Source organism: Salmo trutta, chromosome 14 (assembly GCF_901001165.1).
Source record: "Salmo trutta chromosome 14, fSalTru1.1, whole genome shotgun sequence".
In the NCBI taxonomy this organism is placed as follows: Eukaryota; Metazoa; Chordata; class Actinopteri; order Salmoniformes; family Salmonidae; genus Salmo; species Salmo trutta.
Window position 1 is genome coordinate 8,576,463 of NC_042970.1, and position 22,817 is coordinate 8,599,279.

Genomic DNA, 22,817 nt, shown 5'->3' on the forward strand with positions numbered 1-22,817 from the left:
TCCTTGTCAGACTTTGTGTCATGACTGGAGAATGAATCCAGACTTTAAACGACTTTACTTTGGTTATAATGACAACGCAATGGAATGCCAATATGATGTACCTCAAGTCTAATTGTATTGGTCGCGTACACGTATTATGCAGATGTTATCGCTGGTGTAGCGAAATGCTTCTGTTTCTAGCTCCTACCGTGCAGTATACCTAACAATACAAAAACAATACACACAGTATACCTAACAATACAAAAACAATACACACAGTATACCTAACAATACAAAACAATACACACAGCAGCGTTGCAGTTCTTGTCACAAACTGGTGCGCCTGGCACCTACTAACATACCCCGTTCAAAGGCACTTACATCTTGTTTCTTGCCCATTCACCCTCTGAATGGCACACACACACAATCCATGTCTCAATTGTCTCAAGGCTTAAAAATCCTTCTTTAACCTGTCTCCTCCCTTTCATCTACACTGATTGAAGTGGATTTAGCAAGTGACATCAATAAGGGATCATAGCTTTCACCTTGATTCACCTGGCCAGTCAATGTATGTCATGGAAAGAGCAGATGTTCTTAATGTTTTGTAAACTCAGTGTCTCTATACAGTATGTATATAATAGTGTGTATGGACAGTATATGAATAGAAAAGATGTGTACAGCAGTAGTTTTATAGGATGGTGTGTATGGACAGTATAAAATACAATACAATTTTACTGGTCACATACACGTGTTTATCAAATCAAATCAAAGTTTATTTGTCACGTGCGCCGAATACAACAGGTGTAGGTAGACCTTACAGTGAAATGCTTTCTTACAGGCTCTAACCAATAGTGCAAAAACGGTGTTTGGTGAACAATAGGTAAGAAAATAAATAAAACAACAGTAAAAAGACAGGCTATATACAGTAGAGAGGCTATAAACAGTAGAGAGGCTATAAAAGTAGCGAGGCTACATACAGACACCGGTTAGTCAGGCTGATTGAGGTAGTATGTACATGTAGATATGGTTAAAGTGACTATGCATATATGATGAACAGAGAGAGTTTAGCAGATGTTATTGCCAGTGTAGCGAAATGCATGTGCTTCTAGTTCCGACAGTGCAGTAATATCTAACAACTTCACAACAACTACCTAATACACACAAATCTAAGTAAAGGAATGGAATTAAGAATATATATATAATATATATACATATATATAATAACATAAATATATGGACGAGCCATGTCAGAGCAGCATAGACTAAGATACAGTAGATAGTATAGAAAAATATACAGTATATACATACGAGATTTGTAATGCGAGATATGTAAACATTATCAAAGTGGCATTATTAAAGTGACTAGTGATCCATTTATTAAAGTGGCCAATGATTTCAAGTCTGTATGTAGGCAGCAGCCTCTCTATGTTAGTGATTGCTGTTTAACAGTCTGATGGCCTTGAGATAGAAGCTGTTTTTCAGTCTCTCCGTTCCAGCTTTGATGAACCTGTACTGACCTCGCCTTCTGGATGATAGCGGGGTGAACAGGCAGTGGCTCGGGTGGTTGTTATCCTTGATTATCTTTTTGGCCTTCCTGTGACATCGGGTGCTGTAGGTGTCCTGGAGGGCAGGTAGTTTGCCCCCGGTGATGCGTTGTGCAGACCGCACCACCCTCTGGAGAGTCCTGCGGTTGAGTGCGGTGCAGTTGCCGTACCAGGCGGTGATACAGCCCGACAGCGTCTGTAAAGGTTTGTGAGGGTTTTAGGTGACAAGCCACATTTCTTCAGCCTCCTGAGGTTGAAGAGGGCCTATTGCACCTTCTTCACCACGCTGTCTGTGTGGGTGGACCATTGCAGTTTGTCAGTGATGTGTACGCCGAGGAACTTAAAACTATTCACCTTCTCCACTGCTGTCCTGTCGATGTGGATAGGGGGGTGCTCCCTCTGCTGTTTCCTGAAGTCCACGATCATCTCCTTTGTTTTGTTGACGTTGAGTGAAAGGTTATTGTCCTGACACCACACTCCCAGAACCCTCACCTCCTCCATGTAGGCCGTCTCATCGTTATTAGAAATCAAGCCTACTACTGTTGTGTCGATATATGAATAGAAAAGGTGTGTACAGCAGTAGTTATATAGGAAGAGTCTTGACTAGAATACAGTATATATATATATAAAGTGGGTAAAACAGTATGTAAACATTATTAAAGTGACCAGTGTTCCATGTCTATGTACATAGGGCAGCAGCCTCTAAGGTTCAGGGCAGGGTACTGGATGGAGGCCGGCTAGTAACAGTGACTAAGGTTCAGGGTAGAGTACTGGATGGAGGCCGGCTAGTAACAGGGACTAAGGTTCAGGGTAGAGTACCGGGTGGTAGCCGGCTAGTAACAGTGACTAAGGTTCAGGGTAGAGTACCGGGTGGTAGCCGGCTAGTAACAGTGACTAAGGTTTAGGGTAGAGTACCGGGTGGTAACAGGGACTAAGGTTCAGGGTAGAGTACCGGGTGGTAGCCGGCTAGTAACAGTGACTAAGGTTCAGGGTAGAGTACTGGGTGGTAGCCGGCTAGTAACAGTGACTAAGGTTCAGGGTAGAGTACCGGGTGGTAGCCGGCTAGTAACAGTGACTAAGGTTCAGGGTAGAGTACCGGGTGGTAGCCGGCTAGTAACAGTGACTAAGGTTCAGGGTAGAGTACCGGGTGGTACTCTAAAAGTAAAGTAACAAATGCCGTAAAGTAACAAATGCCTTAAAGTAACAAATGCCGTAAAATAGACAGTGAAACAATAGAAAGCATAACAACTTGATTGTGAAACGTCCTTCCATGAGGAAATGACTGGGTGATATTTATTCTGCGGTGCTGGGGAATAGTGAACTATAGTTCAACTAGTAAATACACTGTAGCTTGGTGGTAGTTGAACTAAATTCAAATCTTGGTAGTGTGTTCAGTAGCTAATTACTTTTTTTTTTGCCATGTAGCGGTGTAGCTAACTACTGAAACTAAGCACTACTTATTTTTGCAAGAAGAGAATAAAATAGCATCCGACCTGCCTAATTCTCACTTGAAATAGTTGTTGTTTATTAATGGGTTACATTCTACATCCTGTGAATACCTGACGACGGGGTTATTGGGGAGGCAGGTAGCCTAGTGGTTAGAGCGTTGGACTAGTAACCGGAAGGTTGCAAGATAGAATCTCTGAGCTGACAAGGTCAAAATCTGTCGTTCTGCCCCTGCAATTTGCAGTCTATGACATTTCGGATTTAGATATGATAATGTATCACAAAGTAGTTTGGATTTAGTGAATTACTTTTTCAAACTAGCTTTAGTTAAGTAAACTATATTTTTCTAAAGAGTAGTTTTAGTGTAGAGTGAAGTAATTGGTAGTTTGGTAAACTATGATTTCAGAGTAGCTTCCCCAACGCTGTTATTTTGCTTATTAATGTCAGGCTTTGGGTTAGAGTGTTGTCCGTTGTCTAACAGCAGACTTGGGTTCAAATACTGTTGGAAATGTTCATATGCTTTCAGCGCTTGCTCTAGCCTGCCTGGAGTGTCAGCCTGCCAGGTGGGTAGGGTTTACAGTATTGGGACTTGTCTATTGGTCCATTAAACCAGGCATGCTCAATCAAGCACAGATAAAGTATTTGAAAGATTTTAAATCGTATTTGAACACAGGTCTGTTAAGGACTAGTGGATTGAGTTAAGCGTGAGAGATTCTAGAAGTGTGGAGGTACGTATGTACGCCTCTTCAGAGACAGCTAGGGCAGACAGCTACCCTGTGATTGGTGGAAACCAAAAACAAAAGACATAACAAAAGAGGAACTAGAAATGCAGATATTTAAAGGGATACTTCGGGATTTTGGCAACGAAGCCCTTTATCTACTTCCTCAGAGTCAGTTGAACTTGTGGATACCATTTTTATGTCTCTGCATGTAGTTTCGACGTCCTTCTTACTGGATGCAGAGACATAAAAATGGGTCCATGAGTTCTTCTGACTCTGGGGAAGTAGATGAAGGCCCCAAAAAATCCTGAAGTATCCTTTTAAAATGTGGATTTCCCCAAAATGAACTCCCTCTGATGGTTTGGTAATACTGTGGGTTTGGTAATACTGTGGGTTTGGTAATACTGTGGGTTTGGTAATACTGTGGGTTTGGTAATACTGTGGGTTTGGTAATACTGAAGGTTTGGTAATTCTGTGGGTTTGGTAATACTGTGGGTTTGGTCATACTGAGGGTTTGGTAATACTGTGGGTTTGGTAATACTGTGGGTTTGGTAATACTGTGGGTTTGGTAATACTGTGGGTTTGGTAATACTGTGGGTTTGGTCATACTGAGGGTTTGGTCATACTGTGGGTTTGGTCATACTGAGGGTTTGGTCATACTGTGGGTTTGGTCATACTGTGGGTTTGGTCATACTGAGGGTTTGGTCATACTGAGGGTTTGGTCATACTGTGGGTTTGGTCATACTGAGGGTTTGGTCATACTGTGGGTTTGGTCATACTGAGGGTTTGGTCATACTGAGGGTTTGGTCATACTGAGGGTTTGGTCATACTGAGGGTTTGGTCATACTGTGGGTTTGGTCATACTGAGGGTTTGGTCATACTGAGGGTTTGGTCATACTGAGGGTTTGGTCATACTGAGGGTTTGGTCATACTGAGGGTTTGGTCATACTGTGGGTTTGGTCATACTGAGGGTTTGGTCATACTGAGGGTTTGGTCATACTGAGGGTTTGGTCATACTGAGGGTTTGGTCATACTGAGGGTTTGGTCATACTGAGGGTTTGGTCATACTGAGGGTTTGGTCATACTGTGGGTTGGTCATACTGAGGGTTTGGTCATACTGAGGGTTTGGTCATACTGTGGTTTGGTCATACTGTGGGTTTGGTCATACTGAGGGTTTGGTCATACTGAGGGTTTGGTCATACTGAGGGTTTGGTCATACTGAGGGTTTGGTCATACTGAGGGTTTGGTCATACTGAGAGGTTTGGTCATACTGTGGGTTTGGTCATACTGTGGGTTTGGTCATACTGAGGGTTTGGTCATACTGAGGGTTTGGTCATACTGTGGGTTTGGTCATACTGAGGGTTTGGTCATACTGTGGGTTTGGTCATACTGAGGGTTTGGTCATACTGAGGGTTTGGTCATACTGAGGGTTTGGTCATACTGAGGGTTTGGTCATACTGTGGGTTTGGTCATACTGAGGGTTTGGTAATACTGAGGGTTTGGTAATACTGAGGGTTTGGTAATACTGAGGGTTTGGTCATACTGAGGGTTTGGCAGGAGAAGATAAAGCAGAGCAAGAAAGAAAAGGAGAGAAGAAAAGAAGAAGAGAAGTAACGAGTGTATGTTGCATTTTGATGTTTTATTTTATATCTTTATTCATTTTTATTTTCATATTATTGCACGTCTCATGGATGGGAGGAAGGGAAAGAGGGAAATGTTTTTCTGTCACCAGCAGAGTTGAGTGAAGTTGAGTTATTATAATTGTTTATAATGGGAACAAAACGTTGTGTGTATTCCAATCCTTGTCAGTGCATTGCCAGAGTTGCCCCATTCCGTTTGAGTGCTGGTTCTGTTTATTCCATTGAGGACCACACAGCAGTTTTGAAATAGGATAACACATATCTATGACCTGAAATGACTGCAGATTATTAGATACCTATCTGACTCCCAAACAGCCCAAAGTTAGTTAAAATTATTCATATTGTTTTAAAACCTTGAATTGCTATTTTATTTAGTCCTAAAATGCTCCTATAACAATAGTTCATCTTCACTGTTCATGTGTAGAGACAAAACTATGACATGTTATATCTCATAAAACACACCGGCAGATACTTAAAAAATAAATCATTTGAAATATGCAGAAAGCGTTTATATTTTGTATATAACCGTAATTATCAACCGTTTTGTGTTTTTTCTCACTCCAAATCGTGCAATTTACTGAGATTTATGTGTTAATAAAAACCAATGGAATAAAACTATTGGCAACAGTATTTCCTGTGATGTTTTTTCTTATTTTCTCAGGCTTGTGGTGATGATCAGTAATATTAAAACCAGCTATGAGCAAGAGGGGGGGGGCAACACAATTAGACCCAACCAAATCATGAGAAAACCAAAAGATAATTACTTGACAGATATGAAAGAATTTACAAAAAAACAGAGCAAACTAGAATGCTCTTTGACCATAAACAGAGAGTACACAGTGGCAGAATACCTGACCACTGTGATTGACCCAAAATTAAGGAAATCTTTTACTATGTACAGACTCAGTGAGCATAGCCTTGCTATTGAGAAAGGCCGCCGTAGGCAGACATGACTCTCAAGAGAAGACAGGCTATGTGCAACACTGCCCACAAAATGAGGTGGAAACTGAGCTGCACTTCCTAACCTCCTGCCAAATGTATGAACATATTAGAGACACATATTTCCCTCAGATTACACAGATCCACAAAGAATTCGAAAACAAACCCGATTTTGATAAACTCCCATATCTACTGGGTGAAATACCACAGTGTGCCATCACCGCAGCAAGATTTGTGACCTGTTGCCACAAGAAAAGGTCAACCAGTGAAGAACTAACACCATTATAAATACAACCCATATTTATGCTTATTTATTTTCCCTTTTGTACTTCAACCATTTATACATCGTTACAACACTGTATATAGACGTAATATGACATTTGTAAAATCTTTATTCTTTTGAAACTTCTGTATGTGTAATGTTTACTGTTAATTTGTATTGTTTATTTCACTTTTGTATATTATCTACCTCACTTGCTTCGGCAATGTTAACATACGTTTCCCATGCCAATAAAGCCCCTTGGATTGAAATTGAGAAGCTCAAACACTCACAAAAGCCTTTGTCATGAACTATTGATAGATTCTAAGACATCGTGTCCAGATACTTTGGAATGTTGAACTTTCATGTATTTTACATTATGTTTCATTATATAAAATGATGGTATTTTTGATCTATTTACTGTTTAGTGTTTTAACTGTTAAATAAAGAAGCTCCCAGCTGTTGTTTGTGATATTCCAGACTGTCGAGTGACTAGTTGTGACTAGTTGTGGCTATTTAAGCTGATAGGTTTTGCATGGCACAGCCACATGTTTCAGAGTTGAAACTAGCTCCACTATCTCTGAATCATTATGCAAATCATCTACAAGAAGTCACGTACAGCAGAGAATTGAGGAGCTTTGTAGTGGTGAGGAGAGCCATTTACAGTAACAGGAAACTGGTGACCCTGACCAAAACACAGGAGACCTGTCATTAACATAGAACAGCGTGATTGGTATCTCTGAAGCTGATCATGTGCATAGACCCATGCAGTGGACAGTAAACTCGGCATAAACTCAAGTTTACATTTTTGTGAATAGGTGTCAGGGACATATGTAATTGTAATACAAGTGTTTGAAAGAATACACGAAAAGGACAAAGCAATACGCACATTTTTATTACAAATATATCCACAGGTAAAAAAAAAAATACTACATGTAATTCAATACAAAATGCATAACTGAGTTGCTAAACAATATACAGCTTGATACAAGTTGTGTCGATATCAACTCAGAGTTAAAACAATATTTGCTTACTTTGTCCAAGAAAATACAATGTCTTTGTCCCACCCCCCCCCCCCCAAAAAAGTATAAAAAGTTGGTGGCACCAGGTAGCTGTGGGCTTGCAGCACCAGTTAAATGCTACAGAATCAGATCATAATTCTGACCTTGGTTGAGTTGTGCATGGTGTCCTACACATTCTGTTACTAAATATTGACACGATGAGTTTTCAGTTTATAGTGATAGAGGAAGGCCAAGGGCTCGATTCATTCCGAATCGCTATAGCGCTCCTGAAATGTAAAGGTAATTACCGATTGAGCCGACATATAATATACAGCGTCAACCGTGAATGTATAGTCTACAGAAAGCAAGAACATTGCCTTTAAATGTCAATCGCGCTTTATTGGCGATACGGATTACGTCTAGCCCTAAACAGCCACGCATAGAGTTCTGCAACACGTTTAATTAAAATTCACTTTCTGAATACAAATTCAAAACGATTTTAATTAGTCAGTCCACTGAGGATTTTGGTTTGGTCACACCTCAGCTCTCTGTAACGGTGTCACGTAAAGCACCAGAGCAGATTCACAGATGACTCACGGTGGATGAGTATATCTGAGGTAGTTTTCACATTGACAGATATAGGAAGTATGAAGATGATACATGTTCCAGCATCGGTCCTGCGTCTTGTCGCCATGGATACACCCGTATAAATAGAGCTGCTGATAGCCCTTGGACAACGTCAATGTGAACGGGAACGTCCGGTTTCAGTTATTCTAATACTATTGGCTACGAATGTGTGACACATTGCTTTAATTAGGGTGTCATATACAGCACCTTCAGAAAGCATTCATACCCCTTTACTTACTACACATTTTGTTGTGTTACAGCCTTGATTCAAAATGGATTAAATATTATTTTTTTTGTCTCATCCCTCGACACACAATACCCCATAATGACAAAGTGAAAACATGTTTTTAGACATTTTTGCAAATCTATTGAAAATGAAATACAGAAATATCACATTTATATAAGTATTCAGACCCTTTGGCAGAGATGACAGATTAAGTCTCTGAGAGCTTTCCACACAACATTTTCACAATTCTTTAAACTCTGTCAAATTGGTTGTTGATCATTGCTAGACAATCATTTTCAGGTCTTGCCGTAGATTGTCAAGCAGATTTAAGTCAAAACTGTACCTCGGCCACTCAGGAACATTCACTGTCTTCTTGGTAAGCAACTCCAGTGTATTTTTTTGCAGTATTACTTTAGTGCCTCACACAGAGTGAGTCCATGAAACGTATTATATGACTTGTTAAGCACATGTTTATTCCTGAACTAGGCTTGCCATAGCAAAGGGGTTAAATACTTATTGACTCAAGACATTTCAACTTTTCTTTTTTTTATTAATTTGTGAAAATTTAGAAAAACATATTTCCACTTTGACATTATGGGATATTGTGTGTAAACCAGTGAAAAAAAAAATCTAAATTGTATCCATTTTATATTCAGGCTGTAACACAATACGTTTTTGAAAAAGTGTGAATGCTTTCTGAAGACAGTACACTGCTGCACAAGCACAGTACTGCACTTACAGTATATTACATGGAGACAATGTCTGTGCGTTTTCTAATAGAGACAAACCAACTCCACATGTCTGGTATATGAAAGATGTAAAACATTGTGAGGCAGGGTAAGTTTCATGTTGTCCTTCAAAAAAAAAGAAAAGTTTATCTTTGTTAACTCTTCATACTCTCGTTTTCCCCTTGTGTGTAGAAATACTGTAAGGTTTAGGATGGCTAGTGGCTTACCCCACATTCAAAGGCACAGTCCACTTCTTGATGTCTTGTTGATCTTTTAGATCAGGGATAACAAACGCCATTTTTAGAGGACCGTTTGTTTACAATTATTATTATTATTATTGCTATTATTTTTAGACCTAAACAACCAGGTGAGGGTTCTTAACTAATCAATGACCTAACCTTAATATATCAATCACGTACAAAGGTGAAAAGTCAAAATTCACAGACACTCGGCCTTCCACAAATTAGATACTGTATTAGCCATTCATTGGTCACCATGGAAACCCCAAGGTAAATCTGTATTTGTACGACTATATATTGCCGTTAATATTGGTAATTGTATCATTTTTGGCACTAATCTATCTCCATACTAATGCCCATAATTAATGCACAGCTTGACCACAGTCATAACGGATATATCCTGAACCAAATTTGTGGCTTTTGCACAAAATAATATATCTTTAATCCTTTATTATAATTTGAATAATAGTTATTATTTATTGCTTATACATTTTTTTTAAACAAACAACAGAGACCTGTTGGTCTTTGGAGAATATGATGTAAACAAATATAAAACCTTAAAAAATTAATACTTATACTGGTAAATAAAGAATAATTATTTATACTGATGAGGCAACTAGAAACAAATTAAAACAACACTGCTTGCTACAGAACAACACAACATCACCTTGAGGTGAATACTCCTTCAGCCGTACCCAGTCACAAGCAGGTAGCAGTCAACTGATAGCTGTCGTGACAGATGTGTAGGGGTCAATACTGTGGCTTCTCACATACTGACCAGAGTGGATATCATACCATTCCTATTACTGTCTACTGTATTGATTCTATCTGTTCAAGTGGTCCTTATTTTGGTTGTGTTCATATGGTTTTGTACAGTGTAGGTTTTTCTTCATTTTGAACAGCGCATGTTTTTTTAAAATGTATTTTCACAAGGTTCTCAATCAGCCTCTGAAACCCTCTCCTCTCCCCTCTCCCTCCCCTCCCCTCTCCCCTCCCCTCTCCTCTCCCCTCTCCTCTCCCCTCTCCCTCTCCTCTCCCCTCTCCTCTCTCCTCTCCTCTCCTCTCCCCTCCCCTCTCCTCTCCCCTCTCCCTCCCCTCCCCTCTCCCTCCCCTCTCCCTCTCCTCTCCCCTCTCCCCTCTCCTCTCCCCCCCCCCACCAAAAAAAGGCACTTCTCGTTTTCCCATTAGCAGTGACTTTGCTGATAGCTACTTTACTGAGGAGAAAATGTACTTGATATGATTGTAATATGTTGCTGTCTCACCTAGCTATCTGAAGATTAATACACTAACTGTAAGTCGATCTGGATAAGAATGTCTCGTAAATGACTAAAATGTTAAATGTTTGTAGCTAGATGTATTGTTTTTGGCATACTTGTCCGCTGTTGTCATTGTGACAGTGGAGCTTCTGGGCTCAGCTCGTAAGTGTCTGTGTTCTGGTCTCCATTTTGTTCCAACGCATCTCTGTCCCAGTGATTGTTGTTTTCATGTCTGTAAGTCTCTTGACCAGAATTCTCTCCTTCTCCATTGTCTCTGTCGACATGCTGTCTGTCTCTCTCATTCCCCACAGGACTAGAGCACAGCTCCAACCCTAACCCTTCACCAGACCCTGACCCCGATAAAGTACACGCCTCCTTCATATGGCCACCTTTAGTCTTGTCTGTCTCGTCCTCCTCTTCCTCCTCCTCTTCACGTGCTCTCCCTCCTATCCCCCCGTCCAGACTGGCATCACTGAGAAACATTGGGGTGTACTCCATGGAGAAGGGGGTGCCCTCGGAATCATGGCCCAGATCGGTGGACCCTCCTGGGGTAAGAGGAGGCTCCTCGACTCCTTCCTGGTCCCTGCTACAGTAGGCGTATCGATGGTTCATGTGTTGGGAGTATGAGCCAGAGTGGGAGAACCTCTTGCCACACTTATCACACTCATAGGGCTTCTCTCCAGAGTGCAGGCGACTGTGTTCCATCAGATGGTGCTTATGCTTGAAGGCCTTCCTGCAGATCTGGCACTCGTGGGGACGTTTACCTGTGTGGGGGGAATATATCAGAACAGAAACATGCTCAATCCATCCTACTGTAGCTTTCAACAGACAGAGATTATCCCTAAAAGCCACAATCATACGATCTGGTTGTCTCCTCATCACCTTACTAAAAGGGATCTATTCAACCCACACCGCGGAAGTTTAGCCTTACAGCTTGATTGAAATTTAAAAGACAATATTCTCGTGGTTTGCGGAGACTGCATTCACGGTAAACGTTGCGTACGTCGGCACAACCGTTAATTACCGTTACATTTCTATCGCAGAATGTGTAAATAGAGCTCTTAGTATAATTTATATTTAATAATTTCTATACATGTCACTGCGTATACCTGTGTGCTCATACTTGTGTCGGAGCAGAGAGCTGCTCTTCTGGAAGGTCTTGTCACAGATGTCGCAGGCGTACAGGCCTTCGTCTGTCTTCTTCAGTCTCTTCCTCCCTGGGCCCCCTTCTCCCTCTCCTCCCACCTCCATCAGAGAGAGGTAGTCCAGACCCCCACCACCCATCACCTCACCCTGGGGGGGGGGGGGGGGGGGGGCATACACAATACTAATGGTTAGGGGGCTCTGACCTGGGTCTGTTCAGAGGATGTCACTGTTGTTTTCTCTTTAGTTACACTTCATTCCTGTGAAATACATTTGAAAATGTCTTTCTCTGCATCGAATTGAAATAAACTTTATACCACAACATGTTTTATACCATAACATATAGGGGAAATGTTGTTCTTACCATGAAGGCTTGTCTCTCCTGATGGATCCTCTTCAGCACAGCATCTGTGTCTGACTCCATCATGTAGACCATAGGGGAGAGGAATCGCTGGCTGCTGGCTGGGTGACTGAGGGGCAGGGAGGGGACCACATCCTGTCCTGAGCCAGCTAGTCCAGCAGGCATCATGGGATTAAACAGAGGGTATGCACTGTAGATGGAGCCGTCAAACATCGGAACGCCACTGTAGACGGCTTGATGCTGATGAGATTAGATTAGTTTAGATTAGATTGATGTTTATTGTTCTAAAAGTGTAAAATCTTACCACAGCTCACACATTGCACATACATACACCGTATAGAAACACAGTAGAAAACAAAAAGCACACAGCCAGACATAAATAATACCCCTCCTGTCCCACACCTGTTGCCAAGGTGGACTGAGACTCAGCCTCCTGTGAAGCTGCTGGTTCTCTGCTGGCTCTCTGTAGGTCTTCTCTCTCTTTTCTCCCGGACGAGGGTGTCCATTACTGGGCATGCTGTCCTCCAGGGCTTTCCCCTCCTGGGGCTTGGGGAGGGAGAGATCCAGGGGTTGGTCATTCTGGGAGCTACCCGACCCGGAGGTCCTTCCTTGGGGGATGCTTCGACTCCAAGGGGTGGTGAGAGTGGTGTTGGAAAGGTCCAGGCAGAGGGGCGAGTTGATCTCTGAAGAGGGGAATGGTCCTATTGGTAGCAGTGAGGACATGTCTGTAGCAGGGCTAGTTGGTGCTGGTTGGCCGGGGCTGCCGCCACTCCTGCCACTCTCCTGGCTAGACCAATAGGATCTCATGGATAGTGAGTCTGGGTGGGGCTGTAGGGGGGAGTGCATGGCGACCAGCAGCTCCTGAGGGACAGAGTGCCAGCAGGGTCTCTGGAGAGGAGACTTGTCTTTGGAGAAACCGTTAGCCATCGCTGGGGTTTTATTGTTGTTGTCTGGTGGGGGTGGCTGGAGTGGGGTTCTGGAGGAGAAGTAGAGGGGAGAGAGGTGGTCTTTGCTGCGAGGAACTTCAGGCACCTCCATGGCCTTCCGGTTAATCTTACAGAGGTAGCGCTCGTGCTGCAGTAAAACGGCAGGGCTGGGGAAGAGCTGGGAGCACCAGTGACATGTCACCCCACCCCTGTACCCCTCACCCAAGCCGGTCCGGTTGCGTTTCAGCGGTCTTGGATCATCTGCCTTCCTGTCTCGCCCTCCGTTGTGAATCCCCAGTCTCCCCTCCTCCCTGGGTGAGCCTACATCTCCCTCCTCCCTGTCAAACATCTCCTGCAGCATCTGCTCAAACTTGCCCCCGGCGCTGGCATGGAGGTACGGCAGCAGGGTGGTGCCCTTGAACACGTTGTCCCGGAGGGAGAACTCCGCTGGGGGGTCCCACAGCCTGCCTAGCTCCCGACCCTGGAGGACCCCCCTGCCCCGGTCCCCAGGGGGGTACAGCTCCCTCTCTAAGCCCATTGGTGACTGACGCTTCTGGGTGTGAGGAAGGTAGGGAGAGCCCTTTCCACTGCTGTTCCTACCGCTTCCTGCTGAGGGTGATGAAGGGGAGGACTGGTAGGTCCCCTGGCTATGTCTGTTGTTATAGCTCTCCCCTCCACCTCTACGTCCCCCTCCCTCTCCTCCTCCCCCCCCTCCTCCTCCTCCTCCGCCTCCCCCTCCTGTCAAGCACTTCTTACTGCTGAGGTGTGAGCTGTAGGAGCCAGAGTGAGAGAAGCGCTTCTTGCAGTTGGAACATTCATACGGTTTCTCACCTAAAGAAGGAAGCACAGACACAGAACATCAGTTGAAGATGTTTCGCGTCGTGAATAAGAACAACCCTTAGTCGTGGATTATTTACCATCATCCATGGGTTCTCATGTCTTATTGCTTTAACATAAAATCAATCAGATTGATTTAGAATATTTCATGTAAGAAAACATGCATTACCACTGTGGATGCGGAGGTGCTCTTTGAGGTGGTGTTTGTACTTGAAGGATTTCCCACACTGAAAACACTTGAACTTCCTGCTCTCCGCACCATGGTCAATGTGCTGCACCAATCACAAACACGCATTCAGTCAAATCAGTTCTGGTCAACAGGAGATTGCATATCATGCCTTTTCTACAGTCAAACTACAGGGCGTTTGGAAAGTATTCAGCCCCTTGACTTTTCCCACATTTTGTTACGTTACAGCCTTATTCTAAAATGGATTAAATAAAACATGTTCCTCATCAATCTACACATAATTCCCCCTGATGACATCACAATACACCATAATGACATCACAATACCCCATAATGACATCACAATACCCCATAGACATCACAATACCCCATAATGACATCACAATACCCCATAACGACAAAAACAGACTATTTTTTGTGTGCAAATTTATAAAAAAAAATAATACAGAAATACCTTATTTACATAAGTATTCAGACCCTTTGCTATGAGACTCAAAGTTGAACTCAGGTGAATCCTGTTTATATTGAGTCCACCTGTGGTAAATTCAATTGATTGGACATGATTTGGAAAGGCACACTCCTGTCTATATAAGGTCCCACAGTTGACAGTGTATGTCAGAGCAAAAACTAAGCCATGAGGTCAAAGGAATTGTCCATAGAGCTCCGAGACAGGATTGTGTCGAGGCACAGATCTGGGGAAGGGTACCAAAACATTTCTGCAGTATTGAAGGTCCCCAAGAACACAGTAGCCTCCATCATTCTTAAATGTTTGGAACCACCAAGACTCTTCCTAGAGTCTGGAGGTAGGCCTCCTGGCCAAACTGAGCAATCGGGGGAAAAGGGCCTTGGTCAGGGAGGTGACCAAGAACCTGATGGTCACTCTGACAGAGCTCCAGAGTTCCTCTATGGAGACGGGAGAATCTTCCAGAAGGACAACCATCTCTGCAGCACTCCACCAATCAGGCCTTTATGGTAGAGTGGCCAGACAGAAGCAACTCTTCAGTAAAAGGCACATGTCAGCCCGCTTGGAGTTTGCCAAAAGTCACCTAAAAGACTCAGACCATGAGAAACAAGATTCTCTGATCTGATGAAACCAAGATTGAACACTTTGGCCTGAATGCCAAGCATCACGTCTAGAGGAAACCTGACACCATCCCTACGGTGAAGCATGGTGGTGACAGCATCATGATGTGGGGATGTTTTTCAGCGGCAGGAACTGGGAGACTGGTCAGGATTGAGGGAAAGATGAACGGAGCAAATTACAGAGAGATCCTTGATGCAAATCTGCTCCAGAGCATTAAGGACCTCAGACTGAATGTCTTTGAGTGGCCCAGCCAGAGCCCGGACTTGAACCTGATCGAACATCTCTGTATAGACCTGAAAATAGCTGTGCAGCAACACTCCCCATCCAACCTGACAGAGCTTGAGAGGATCTGTAGAGAAGAATGGGAAAAACTCCCCAAATACAGGTGTGCCAAGCTTTTAGCGTCATACCCAAGAAGACTCGAGGCTGTAATCGCTGCCAAAGGTGCTTCAACAAAGTACTGAGTAAAGGGTCTGAATACTTATATAAATATGATAATTCAAAAAAAAATATATATATATATATATATACATTTACGAAGATTTTTTAAAACATGTTTTTGCTTTGTCATTATGGTGTATTGTGTGTAGATTGATGAGGGAAAAAAATGATTTAATACATTTTATAAGAAGGCCGTAACGTAACAAAATGTGGAACACGGGAAGGGGTCTGAATATTTTCTAAATACACTGACATAACACTTTTTGGAGTCATTAGATTGCTGGTCATATCCGTCTTGAAAACCCTTCAGAAAGAGTACCACCTAGTAGTAGGTGAACTCTAAAGGATTTTATATTTCTTCCAGTGTGTCACCTTGCCCTGTACCTGACTGTTCAGTCCCATGTGTCGTTCCATTTGAGCTCTATAGTGCCCCCCGTCCCGCTCGTGGCAAAACCTGATGTGCTCGCGTAGGGACCCTCCGCGGTGAAAGGTATGCTGGCAGAACGGACAAGCCTGTAGGTTCCTTAGAGCATCTGGACTTAAAGGGACGCCGTCTAGGACACACATAGCCAGATAGAGGACAACTTCAAGTTTGTTAACAATAAATTCATTCAGCAAACAAAAAAGTTTAAGAAACACAATGTCAAGGATTCAAACTATAGTCAACAGCCATCAAGGAATCCATGTATCTGGCTGTTAATGACATAAGGCTGTATTTCCTGCAATTCTGATAGTAGCTCTACGGATGTTTTAAATGTAACTACAAATGTTCTACTCAAATTAGCCTTGTGGGCTATATCAACAGAGATTTGGGGAAATGCAAAGTGTGTTTATAAGGATGCATATCCATAACCTACCTGGTCTCTCAGGTGAGCGCTGAGCCCCAAGGGACCAAACGGGAGGGAGGTCATCATGGAGGCGCAGGCTGCCAGTGTGGTACATGGCTGGGGCAGGGCTTCTGCCGTTGGGGGGCAGGTGGTTGTGGTGCTGGTAGTGGTGTGAGGCAGGTTGGTGGGAGGATGCCTTTCTCAGCTGCACCAGGAAGTCATAGTGGGCCATGTCCTCCAAGGCCCTGCTGTCTGACCTCTGACCTGCTGGGGAACAGAGACAGTGTGAGAGGGTAAAGAAGTGTAATGGTGATGAACAGAGACAAAATTACATTTTATTTTCTATGTAGTGTACTTCATTAATAGTCCCTAATTCCGTATATATAATTATACATTATCTAGAGAATAGGCTGTCTGATGTCTGACCTGGGGACAGAGACAGTGGGCATATCCCACATGACGTGTCTATTTTCAATTATCTTGTCATACTGTTATAGTCATTGTTTAACACTTTAAAATACAGAGTTAAACTGTGTTTAAAAAATGATATGAAGAACTGTGAAAGAGAGAACTTAAAGTCTGCTCTGGACATCAGCAGGAATAGCCTAGAAGATTTTCCCCCGTTGAGTTCAATCACAGGCAGATACAATCTAAAGTCAAGAGAAGACGAGACAGGACAGTCAGAGTGATGTAATGTAAAGTCAAGAGAAGACGAGACAGGACAGTCAGAGTGATGTAAAGTAAAGAGAAGACGAGACAGGACAGTCAGAGTGATGTAATGTAAAGTAAAGAGAAGACGAGACAGGACAGTCAGAGTGATGTAATGTAAAGTCAAGAGAAGACGAGACAGGACAGTCAGAGTGATGTAATGTAAAGTAAAGAGAAGACGAGACGAGACAGGACAGTCAGAGTGATGTAATGTAAAGTAAAGAGAAGACGAGACAGGACAGTCAGAGTGATGTAATGTAAAGTAAAGAGAAGACGAGACAGGACAGTCAGAGTGATGTAATGTAAAGTAAAGAGAAGACGAGACAGGACAGTCAGAGTGATGTAATGTAAAGTAAAGAGAAGACGAGACAGGACAGTCAGAGTGATGTAATGTAAAGTCAAGAGAAGACGAGACAGGACAGTCAGAGTGATGTAATGTAAAGTAAAGAGAAGACGAGACAGGACAGTCAGAGTGATGTAATGTAAAGTAAAGAGAAGACGAGACAGCACAGTCAGAGTGCTCTGCTCCGTGCTGAGCTTCATGCCCGTCACAGACTTTGAGGAATATTTTTCAGATGTCTGCAGATGTTGGCATTTTTTTGATCTAACCCTAACCCAGAAGAGCCTCTGTGGTTGAGTGCTGTAAAAACTGGGCTTTGCCTTCATCATGCTTTGCCAAATCACATGAGGTGAGTGAGAAGTGAGGGAGAAAGGAGAAGGAGGGAGAGAGTGTGTGTGTGTGTGTGTGTGTGTGTGTGTGTGTGTGTGTGTGTGAGAGAGTGAGTGAGTGAGAGAGAGCATGTGAGAGAGGGAGAGAGAGACAGAGAGAGAGAGAGAGGGCGAGAGAGAGACAGAGAGAGAGACAGAGAGAGAGAGACATTGAGAGAGAGACACTGAGAGACAGAGAGAGACACTGAGAGAGAGACAGAGAGAGAGACAGAGAGAGAGAGAGAGAGACAGAGAGAGAAAGAGAGAGAGACACTGAGAGAGAGAGAGAGAGAGACCAAATAATATATATATATATATATATATATATATATAATGATTTTCCAGAGAAGATCCAGATCTCAGGAAATTAGACAAGATGTCTCAATTGGTACAAAATATATAGAGTACTGCACACACTACAATTACTTAGGTTTAAAAATAAGCTCAACTGGACACCTAAATGAGGCAGTGAATGAACTGAGAGAAAGCTCGAGAGAAAGCACGCAGGGCATTCTACACCATTAAAAAAGCTATTTCTAATTGAAATACCTATTCAAATTGGGTTTCAACCAATGGGACAAACACCCCATTGAAGCCCTCCATGCAGAGTTCTCCTACATGTCCAGAGGAAAACTACAAACAATGCATGCAGGGCAGAATCAGGCCAATATCCACTCATAATAAAAACTCAAAAAAGACAATTAAGTTTTGGAAACTTCTAAAATACAGTGATCCTCTCTCATATCATTACCAAGCCCTGCAATGCCAAGAGCTGAGCAAAGGAAAGAGTCCCCTCATCCAGCTGGTCCTGGGGCTGAGTTCACAAACCTGTTCTACTAACACACTGAAGCCTCAGGACCAGAACATCCAATCAATCAGAATAAACCAAATTACAACACAGTCAAAACAAAACTACATTAGCTATTGGGTAACACAAACACAAAGCAAAATGCAGTGCTATCTAGCCCTAAATCGACAGTACACCATGGCATAGTGAGCACAGCTCAGTGAGCACAGCCTTGCCATTGAGAAGGGTAGACACAGGAAAACCTGGCTCCCTGTAGAGGAAAGGCTGTGCAACCACTGCACCACAGCAAAACCAGAGACAGAGCTGCATTTCCTGACAAAATGTCAAACATTGAAAAAAAAAAATAAGAGAGTGCCATTTCCCCAAATTTGAAACCCTTCATCTTGATTTGAATAGACTACCCATCCTGTTGGGGGAGGACGCAGAGAGATTAGCAGCACACTACATTTACATGAATTTACTATTTCACCTTTGTTTAACTAAGCAAGTCAGTTAAGAACAAATTCTTATTTACTATGACAACCTACATTTACATTTACATTTAAGTCATTTAGCAGACGCTCTTATCCAGAGCGACTTACAAATTGGTGCATTCACCTTATGATATCCAGTAGAACAACCACTTTGCAATAGTGCATCTAATTCTTTTAAGGGGGGGGGGGGTTAGAAGGATTACTTTATCCTATCCCAGGTATTCCTTAAAGAGGTGGGGTTTCAGGTGTCTCCGGAAGGTGGGGATTGACTCCGCTGTCCTGGCGTCGTGAGGGAGCTTGTTCCACCATTGGGGTGCCAGAGCAGCGAACAGTTTTGACTGGGCTGAGCGGGAACTGTGCTTCCTCAGAGGTAGGGAGGCGAGCAGGCCAGAGGTGGATGAACCTACTCTGGCCAAACCCTAACTCGGATGACGCTGGGCCAATTGTGTGCCGCCCTATGGGACTCCCAATCATGGCCAGTTGTGATACAGCCTGGAATCGAACCAGAGTCTGTAGTGATGCCTCTAGCACTGAGATGCAGTGCCTTAGACCGCTGCGCCACTCGGGAGCCACTACATTGCTGCCTGCCATAAGATGAGGGACAGTGCCTTAGACCGCTGCACCACTCGGGAGCCACTACATTGCTGCCTGCCATTAGATGAGGGACAGTGCCTTAGACCGCTGCACCACTCGGGAGCCACTACATTGCTGCCTGCCATAAGATGAGGGACAGTGCCTTAGACCGCTGCACCACTCGGGAGCCACTACATTGCTGCCTGCCATAAGATGAGGGACAGTGTCTGACAGACCCACCAACCTGCATGTTGTCTATGCCATTGTTATTGTTCTTTGTATGGTTATTTTGACCCTTGGTTATTGTTCTTACTGATTGTCCCATTGACAATATTGATTATTACTATTTTCATTATGTTAATATTGTAAATGTTACGTCAAGTACAGTATATTGTTACATCATACCAATAAAGCAAATTGGAGAGAGAGAGAGAGAGAGAGAGAGAGAGAGAGAGAGAGAGAGAGAGAGAGAGAGAGAAAGAAAGAAAGAGACAAGGAAAGAGAGGTATAGAGAGAGAGGGAGAGAGAGACAGTCCAAAGTGATTGTTAGAAAAGCAAAGAGTAATTCTCTGATTCCAGCTCTAAATAAAACGGTGTGTTTCCGTGGGCGAGTGCCTTTGAGCTAAAAAGAAAGGTACTGATTTCAGTATCGTAACGTCACCTCTTTGATACATGGAAATATTGTGACATTGTGGTGGAGTGACTCTTCTGTCATGCTGCGTCCTACATACATTTTCAAAGATGACAATGGAGATGAAAAAGCCCACAGGCTGGTTTGAAAAAGGGTTTCATAAGACTGCGATACGGATGTTTGTCAACGTCTAAAAGCTTCTCAGCTGATCCAGGATCTGGTCACTCGTGTTCATGTAAGATTATTTATGATGAATGTTTAAAAAAAAAAATCCTACTCTTGAGACTCTTTAAGATAACAAATTAAATCACATTTTATTTGTCACATGCTTGGTAAAGATGCAGGTTTACAAACTAACAGTGAAATGCTTACTTACGGGCCCTTCCCAACAATGCAGAGAGATAAAATACATAAATAGTAGAAAAATGTAAAACTCTAACACCAGGAATAAATACATAATGAGTAATGACTACAACCTGGGTGGGAACTAGGCCTCTATGGCGATACACTTACTGTAGGTCATGAGAGATTCCTGCTTCCTGTCCATAGTTATCCCACTCTCAGGTACCTCCTCGCCCCCCTCTGCCCAGTGGCCCTCCCTGGGGATGGGGCTTTGGGGCCGGGTTAACTGGCCCCTGGGGCTGGGGGTACTTCCTGGCTCGGTCCCTTCCCCGTCTCCCTCACCCTCGCTGGGGGTCAGACTGGTCTTGTCCAGGCTGCCCTGGTCGTCCTGGGGTTCCAGGCTCCACAGACCCACCTCATCAGCATCCTCCCCCTCCGAGCCCAGAGAACTGACCCATTCGATATCCACTGTGGAGAGGGAGCAAGAGAGAGCGATAGGAACCGAGAGAGAGAAAGAAATAAAAAGAGAGAGGAAGGGAGAGAGAAAGAGAAAGAGAAAGAAAGAGAGACAGAGAGAGAGAGAGAGAGGAAGGGTGGGAGAGAGAGGAAGGGAGAGAGAGCAAGAGAGAGCGAAGGGACCCGAGAGAGAGAAAGAAAGAAAGAGAGAGAGGAAGGGAGAGAGAAAGAGAAAGAGAGACAGAGAGAGAGAGAGAGAGAGAGAGAGAGAGAGAGAGAGAGAGAGAAAGGGAGAGAGAGCGCATATGAGAGGGAGTGAGAGAGAGAGGAAGGGAGAGAGAAAGAGAAAGAAAGAGAGACAGAGAGAGAGAGAGACAGAGAGAGAGAGAGAGAGAGAGAGAGAGAGAGCACACGAGAGGGGGTGGGAGAGAGAGGGAGAGAGAAAGAGAAAGAAAGAGAGATAGAGAGAGGGAGAGAGAGCGAGAGAGAGAGAGAGAGAGAGAGAGAGCGCACGAGAGGGGGTGGGAGAGAGAGAAAGGGAGAGAGAAAGAGAAAGAAAGAGAGACAGAGAGAGAGAGAGAGAGAGAGAGAGAGAGAGACAGAGAGAGAGAGAGAAAGAGAGAGAGAGAGAGAGAGAGAGAGAGCACACGAGAGGGGGTGGGAGAGAGAGAGGAAGGGGGAGAGACTTTAACATGGTTCATAGAACTCTCTTATTTCTGACAGTATGTTACATCATTTGTGTGGTTTTACATATCTGACACAGTGGAAGAACATTTAACAAATTCAAAATTGACAGAGAATGTATAGCTGGAGAGTGTATAAAACAGTCCAACATCAAACTGTGAGACTGTTATTTTATCCAGCGCCACTCAAATCAGAGACGGACTGTAAAAAGAAAATTTTTCCATCACAGAGACAATAATTGATGATCACAAACACATGCACGCACACGCACAAATCACAAATCTGCGAGGGACTGTAAAAGCCACTTTTTACCATCACATAGACAACAAATTAGGATTTTAAATGTATTTCCCAAGATCCTCTGGTGTGCCCGCCCTCCCCTCGCTCTGATTGGCTAATTATCTAATTATTACCACATAGAACCACACATTCTCTTTGATGTGTTTATCACTGCACAGAACCATTAACCTTGATGGGGGTTTATACAATATACATTATTACATAGAACCGTTAACCTTGATGGTTTATATATACATTATTACATAGAACCATTAACCTTGATGGTTTATATATACATTATTACATAGAACCATTAACCTTGATGGTTTATATATACATTATTACATAGAACCGTTAACCTTGATGGTTTATATATACATTGTTACATAGAACCATTAACCTTGATGGTTTATATATACATTATTACATAGAACCATTAACCTTGATGGTTTATATATACATTATTACATAGAACCATTAACCTTGATGGTTTATATATACATTATTACATAGAACCATTAACCTTGATGGTTTATATATACATTATTACATAGAACCATTAACCTTGATGGTTTATATATACATTATTACATAGAACCATTAACCTTGATGGTTTATATATACATTATTATATAGAACCATTAACCTTGATGGTTTATATATACATTATTACATAGAACCGTTAACCTTGATGGTTTATATAAACATTATTACATAGAACCGTTAACCTTGATGGTTTATATATAC

The 22,817-nt window shown here is 42.9% G+C and overlaps 1 protein-coding gene and 1 long non-coding RNA gene across 3 annotated transcripts in view; one reads left to right on the forward strand and one right to left on the reverse strand.

Annotated features, from left to right (window-relative positions):
- Nucleotides 1-4,786: 4,786 nt before the first annotated feature.
- LOC115207336 (uncharacterized) lies at nt 4,787-5,274 on the forward strand. Its single transcript, XR_003880985.1, has 2 exons — nt 4,787-4,827; nt 4,861-5,274. It is a non-coding gene; the product is annotated as an uncharacterized LOC115207336 (long non-coding RNA).
- A 5,257-nt stretch (nt 5,275-10,531) lies between these two features.
- LOC115207337 (zinc finger E-box-binding homeobox 2) overlaps nt 10,532-22,817 on the reverse strand; it is a 63,540-nt gene continuing 51,254 nt past the window's right edge. The window contains exons 2-9 of one of the 2 annotated variants that reach the window (XM_029774346.1): nt 20,823-21,119; nt 16,439-16,672; nt 15,966-16,135; nt 14,040-14,142; nt 12,510-13,864; nt 12,111-12,347; nt 11,713-11,896; nt 10,532-11,367 (exon numbers count right to left, since the gene is read on the reverse strand). In XM_029774346.1, the coding sequence (XP_029630206.1) occupies nt 10,733-11,367; nt 11,713-11,896; nt 12,111-12,347; nt 12,510-13,864; nt 14,040-14,142; nt 15,966-16,135; nt 16,439-16,672; nt 20,823-21,119 (3,215 nt within the window). In that variant the 3' untranslated portion in view covers nt 10,532-10,732. Of the gene's footprint in view, nt 11,368-11,712; nt 11,897-12,110; nt 12,348-12,509; nt 13,865-14,039; nt 14,143-15,965; nt 16,136-16,438; nt 16,676-20,822; nt 21,120-22,817 lie in introns of both variants that reach the window. The other variant, XM_029774345.1, reaches the window with a different exon arrangement.